Below are 6126 nucleotides of genomic sequence, written 5' to 3' on the forward strand. Positions count from 1 at the left end.
GACTATTCCACTGCAGCACCAAACATTTTCCACGCTCCAGAAAGGAGAAAAACATTTTGCCCGACTCAGGATATGGAACATATTTCTGCACCGCGTTTAAGAAAAGAAACACTGAGGCAGCGGCGGCCATGAAGGACCCCCCCGGGACGCTCCTTGCACGCTTGCCGCAAATGGCAAGGAGCAGGTTTCGCTTCCCCTAGGTCTCACCAAAACCTCAGCCTCCGGTGCAGATTCCTGCCCCGGTTATTCTGGATGCGCTTCCGCACACACGGGAGCACTGCTCCGGCCGCGATGCGGGGAGCGCGGCGCCACAACAGCAAAGCGACAGCGACGCGTCCTCAGGAGTGCCGCGGAGCCCCGGGGAGGGCGCAGGTCTCGGGACCTGTCCCCGGCTGGCAGCGTGAGGGTGCTGCCCACAGGACCGACCCCGGCACGGTCGGGCTGCGCGAGTAACGCACAGCGGTGTCGCTCTGAGGCCGGCGTCTCCACCAAGCCCCACGGCTGTCCTCGGCACGGAGGGGAGGCAGGGAGTGCTGTCCTTCGGGAAGCCTGAGCGCTTGCTGTCCCCGTGGTAAGAAAGAAACGGGGGCGTCCGTGCAGCGTACGGTGCTCCCCGGAGGTCTGCACCCGAACACGGCGCCTCCCGAGCTGCGCGGCACCACCACCGCATCGCCCCCTGAGCCCCCCACCAGCTCCCAGGGCCAGCCCTCGGGGGGCCGTTCAGGCCAAAAGAGGCAAAGGAGAAGGTCTCCTGGGGGTGCCGGAGCAGCCCCCGGGGCCACTTCACTGCGGGGGCCCGCAGCCCGGCCACCACGCAGCGACGCCTTTCGCTCGGGCTGCCGCCGGAGCCGGGCGCGCCGGGGCAAGGCTGCAGACGAGCCGCTGAGCGGTACCAAAAGTGCCGGCTCCCGAAACGTTTCCTGGCCGGCTTTGCCTCTGTTTTATCGCCCAGTGAGAGAGGACACAGAGGGTGGCGTTTCGTGCGTGGAATTTTAATGATAATTTAATTATATTTTAGTGTATTATTGGCTTACGGTTTTGTAGTCTTACAAGAAATTTCCGTTTCCACATCTCCATTAAACGTCTGATTCATTTTCTTGGCTCCGGTAATACCTCAAAGCTACTTCACTAAAGAATCACTGTTCTGCATTAGATAAATATAAGACCGAGTGTGATTGACCTATTAACTATTTTTAATTAGCTTTTACTGTTCCTCAGCTATCCCGTGTTTCTGAGGAAGCAGAAAGAGAACGAGAGTCCCCCCGTGTCACAGAGCTAGCCCACGGACCCAGGTTATTCGCCAGAATTGGCAGGAGTCCGCTGCACAGAATCTTGCAACAACATCACAATTCTCCTGCTCTACTGGATGTCATAATGGACGCATTTGCAGCGTGAATTATGGGCGAGAGTGAACAATTTTCAATCTTTATAGCATTTTTACGCTCTGCCTTCCTTTTTGGTAATCAGATCTTGATTAAGAGTTGGAATTAGCACCCAGAAGATTAGGATTTCCTGGCTCAGCTCCTCTCCCCAGCCTAGGGCGGACAGCAAACGACTCGGCGCCTTTTCAGCGCTGCTACAACAAAACGCCGTCTAAATCCCCATCCATCACGCGCAGAAAGTAGCCGGCCGCTCGCTCGCACCGAGGCGCACACGGTGCCGGCGGAGTACTTTATCTGCTGAACAAAACCACGGCTCCGCACAGGATCCGCTCCCTCCCGGCGTGCGGCACCCCCCAGGCACCTGCACCCGCGACCGGCACTGCAGGAAAAAAGCAAACGGACGAGCTGAGCCGTGCCACGCCGTGCCGCGCCGAGCCCCGCCGAGCCGGGAGAGGGGTCCCTGCCCGGCGGGACGGCCGCTGCTCCAGCCGCGGCGCCTCCGTCCTCCCCTTTGCCTCCCTGCCGCCGCCCTGCCCCACTCCGCTCGCCGCCCCTGCCCTGCCCCGTCTCTCGGCAGGCCCCAAGGGCTGGAGACAGCGGGAGGGAGGGAGGGAGGCCCCGCCGAGGGGAGGCCACGCCGAGGGGAGGCCACGCCGCGGGCAAAAGGCGGCCGCCGCTCCGGCCCCGCTCCGAGCGGCCGGGGCCGGGCACGGGGGGAGAAACGAAAACACCCGGGAGAAATTTAAAGAAGGCAAAGGAAAGGATTTCAAAAGAGAAAGAAAAACATAAAGGCAAGAAGAAGAGGAAAAAAAAAAAAAAAACAAGGAAAGAAAAAGTAAAACCAGAAAGAAACGAAAAAAGACAAGGAAACAGACAAAGGCAAGTAGAAAATGACAAGTGTAAAGGAAAGAGCAAGAAAAACGAAAAAGCCCAAGAAAAAGAAAAAAGGGAAAGGAAGGAAAAAGTAAAAAGAAAAACGGAAAGAGAAACGAAAACGAAAAGGAGAACGAAAGAAAATGAAAAAGTAAAAAGAAAAAGAAAGACAAATAAAAGAATAGGAAAAAATGAAAGGAAAAGAAAAAACGAAAAGGAAAAGGGAAAATGAAGGAAAAGCGAAAAAAAAACGGAAAAAATAACGAAAGTGAAAGGAAAAAATGAAAAGAAAAAGTAAAAAAGAAAAAACAAAAAAGCAAAGGAATAAAGAAAGGGAAAGGAAAAATAAAAGGAAAATGGGAAAAGGATAAGAAAATGAAAAGCGACAATGAAATTAAAAGAAAAAAAGAAAATGAAAATGAAAAAGAATAGAAGGCAAAAGAAAACGAAAAGGAAAAAGTAAAAGGGAAAGGAAAATAGAAGAACAAAAAAACGAAAAGAAGGAAAAGAAGAAAAGAAGGAAAAAGAAATGGAGAGGAGGGGAGGGCAGGGGAGAGGAGAGGGGAGGGGAGGGGAGGGGAGGGGAGGGGAGGGGGAGGAGCAGCAGGGCCGGCTGAGCCGCCGCGGGCCGTCAGGGCGGAGCGCACGGCGGGGCCCGTCCCGGCCCGTCCCGTCCCGGCCCGTCCCGTCCCGGCCGGGCCCGGTGGGCAGGTCCGGCCGCCGCCCCGCCCCCGCCCGCCGCCGCCGCCGCCGCGCCCGCTGCCGGCCGTGCCCCCGTAAAGGAGGCAGGGAGCGGGGCGGCGCGGCAGTGCGCCCCGAGCCGCGCCCGCAGCACCGCGCCGAGCCGAGCCGAGCCGCGCCGCGCCGGGCCGGGGGCGGGCGGAGGGAGGGAGGGATGCGGAGCGCCGAGGAGGACGAGGGGGCGGCGGGCAGGGCCCCCGCGGCGCCGTAAGCCGCGCTCCGCCGGCGCACACCCCGCGGCGCGGCCCCGATGCCCGGCGGGGCGGCGCCGGGGCGCGGAGCTCCCCGATAGGGGCGGCGGGCGGCCCGGGCTGGATGCCGGCCGCCGGGGCCCCGCGGCGCTAGGTCCGGCCGCGGCAGCGGCCGGGGCGGCGCGGGGATGCTGGCGCTGGGGCAGGCGGACGGCGCGCCCCGGCAGGGCGCCTTCCTGCTGGGCAGCCCGCCGCTGGCCGCCCTGCACAGCATGGCCGAGATGAAGGCGCCGCTGTACCCCGCGTACCCGCTGCCCGCCGGGCCCGCCTCCTCGGCCTCCGCTTCCTCCGCCTCGCCGGCCTCCGCCTCGCCCTCGCCGCCGCTCAGCTCGCCCGGCCTTAAGGCGCCGGGCGCGGGCGCGGGCCCCGGCCCCGGCCCCGGCCCCGGCCCCGGGGGGCTCCCGGCGCCGCCGCAGCTCTCGGCCGCCACGCCGCACGGCATCAACGACATCCTGAGCCGGCCCTCCGTGCCCCTGCCGGGCGCCGCGCTCGCATCCGCTGCGCCCTCTGCCTCGTCGGCGGCGCCCGCCGGACTGCTGGCCGGGCTGCCCCGCTTCGGCAGCCTCAGCCCCCCGCCGCCGCCCCCGCCGCCGCCGCCGCCCCCGCCCGCCCTCTACTTCAGCCCCGCCGCCGCCGCCGCCGCCGCCGCCGCCGTGGCCGCCGGGCGCTACCCAAAGCCGCTGGCCGAGTTGCCGGGCCGCACGCCCGTCTTCTGGCCCGGCGTGGTGCAGGGGCCGCCCTGGAGGGACGCCCGCCTGGCCTGCGCGCCCCGTAAGTACCGCGCCCCGACCCCGCGCCCCCGCCCCCGGCCCCGCACCCCGGTCCCGCCGCCGGTCCCGCTCCCGGGCCCGCGTTAACGCCGCGCCGCCGCGCGTGCCTCTCTCTCCTCTCGCCCCGCCAGACCAAGGCTCGATTTTGCTGGATAAGGACGGGAAGAGAAAACATACCCGACCCACTTTTTCTGGCCAGCAGATTTTCGCCCTGGAGAAGACGTTCGAGCAGACCAAGTACCTGGCGGGCCCGGAGCGCGCCCGGCTGGCCTACTCGCTGGGAATGACCGAGAGCCAGGTCAAGGTGAGGCGGGCGGGGGGCGCCTGGGGGGTCCGCAGCCCCCCGGGGGTCCGGGTTAGGGACCCGGGGCTGAGGCGGTGGCTGCAGGTCTGGTTCCAGAACCGGCGCACCAAGTGGCGGAAGAAGCACGCGGCCGAGATGGCGACAGCCAAGAAGAAGCAGGACTCGGAGACGGAGCGGCTGAAGGGCGCCTCGGAGAACGAGGAGGAGGACGACGACTACAACAAGCCGCTGGACCCCAACTCGGACGACGAGAAGATCGCGCAGCTGCTCAAGAAACACAAGCCGGGCGGCGGGGGGCTGCTGCCGCCCCCGTCCGAGGGGGAGGCCTCGGCCTAGCCCCGCGCCCGCCGCCCATCTCGGAGATGTACAGATTATTTTTGTAGACTCTGCGCGCCCCGTGGCCGGCGGGAGGCCGGGGGCAGAGCACGGAGGACCGCGGCTGTACGGGCGCCGGGCGGCGCGGAGCGGAGCGGCGGGGCTGCCCCGGTGTCTGTCTCGGTGTCCGGGCGTCCCGGCCCCGCCGGGGGTCGGCTCCCCGCGAGCAGGGCGCTCCCGGCCCCGGCGCGGCCCCGCTCCCTGGCGAGCAGCAGAGAGCGAAACGAAAGAAGGGAGAAGCCAGCGCGCGGACAAGTAGCTGGTGCGAATCGTCACAACCACTTTCGGTCAAAATATAAAATTCATTTAGTTGCTGTAATTGAATTTAAGGTGTGTTTTGTTTTGTATCATACGGAATACTATAGAATGTAAATTGTTTGCTTTTTTTTAAGCCGATAACGATGACATATCGTGATATAGCGTCTTAACATTTATTAATTTATATTAAAAAGATTCGGTTTGTAAAGAGGAAAAGAGCCCCCTGTGCGCCCCGTTCCATGTAATGCACTTTCTGTTCCCGAGTCCACCGCGATAAAGCGATTAAACACGCACCCTGCCGCCGTCTGCTGCCTTCTCCCCTGGGGCCGGGCCGGGGACAGGGCCGGGGGTGGCGGGCAGTCGGGGGCAGCAGGACCCGAGGCTGGGGGCCGGGACCCCTGCTCCCAGCTGCTGCGGCGCGGCCCCAGCAGGGCTGTGGAGCCAGAGGCGAATTGCTCGGGGCTTTCACCACCGGGTGTTCGGCTTCGTTCTGCCTGGGGGAAATGAAATCCCTGACCAGCCCCGGTGCCCGCGAATTGCAGCAACCGTTGTAAGGCAGGGGCACAGCAGACAGACGACAACCTCACGGCCGCGGCGCGGGGGCACGGCGGGCAGCGCGCACCCACCGAAACGGCGGCAGGGTAGCAGGTCCCCCCCGACCCTGCGCGGGACCGGGACTGCATCCCGCACCCCTCATCCCTCCCCCCCTCCCCCGCTATCCCGCGTTTAATGAGTCGCCCGCATCCTCATCACCCCAGCATGGTAATTGAGCAGATCTATTAACTTGTTACACTAGATTTGTTTAAAGAGACTATTACACAGTCATTTAATCAATTTGTTACACTGGAGGTCCTGACTTATGAGACACTTGCCGTATGATTCCTTAATGACTGAATTAATTTGTTTTAATAAAACCAACATTGTGTACAAGCGCATTTCAAGAAATGTAATTTTGGAGACGGAACAGTCCAATGCTTCATCTGATTAGGTCTTTTCCATGGTTTATCAAAGTCTGGAGTTGCCGTCATAAACTGCATGTATGGGGTATTTTTCTTTTTTATAGCGTCATTAATTTAATATGGATCATTAGTTCTTTATACACATGCATGTTCTGACAAATGTACCCAATGAATAATGCACCTAATGCGTTCGGGCTCAAATGCATCATGCTG

At 61.9% G+C, this 6126-nt stretch overlaps 1 protein-coding gene across 2 annotated transcripts; it reads left to right on the forward strand.

Annotated features, from left to right (window-relative positions):
* Nucleotides 1–3129: 3129 nt before the first annotated feature.
* Nucleotides 3130–5884, forward strand: NKX6-1 (NK6 homeobox 1). 2 transcript variants are annotated; one of them, XM_080588824.1, is made up of 3 exons: nucleotides 3130–4018; nucleotides 4220–4321; nucleotides 4406–5884. In XM_080588824.1, exons 1-3 carry the CDS (start codon nucleotides 3376–3378, stop codon nucleotides 4702–4704), a joined length of 1044 nt encoding a protein of 347 aa, XP_080444950.1. In that variant the 5' UTR covers nucleotides 3130–3375; the 3' UTR covers nucleotides 4705–5884. The 2 variants fall into 2 exon arrangements, with proteins under 2 accessions (XP_080444950.1, XP_080444949.1); XM_080588823.1 differs by having other exon boundaries at nucleotides 3138–4018; nucleotides 4149–4321.
* The last annotated feature ends 242 nt before the right edge of the window (nucleotides 5885–6126 follow it).

This window comes from Anser brachyrhynchus (genome assembly GCF_964034855.1).
Source record: "Anser brachyrhynchus genome assembly, chromosome: 4".
In the NCBI taxonomy this organism is placed as follows: Eukaryota; Metazoa; Chordata; class Aves; order Anseriformes; family Anatidae; genus Anser; species Anser brachyrhynchus.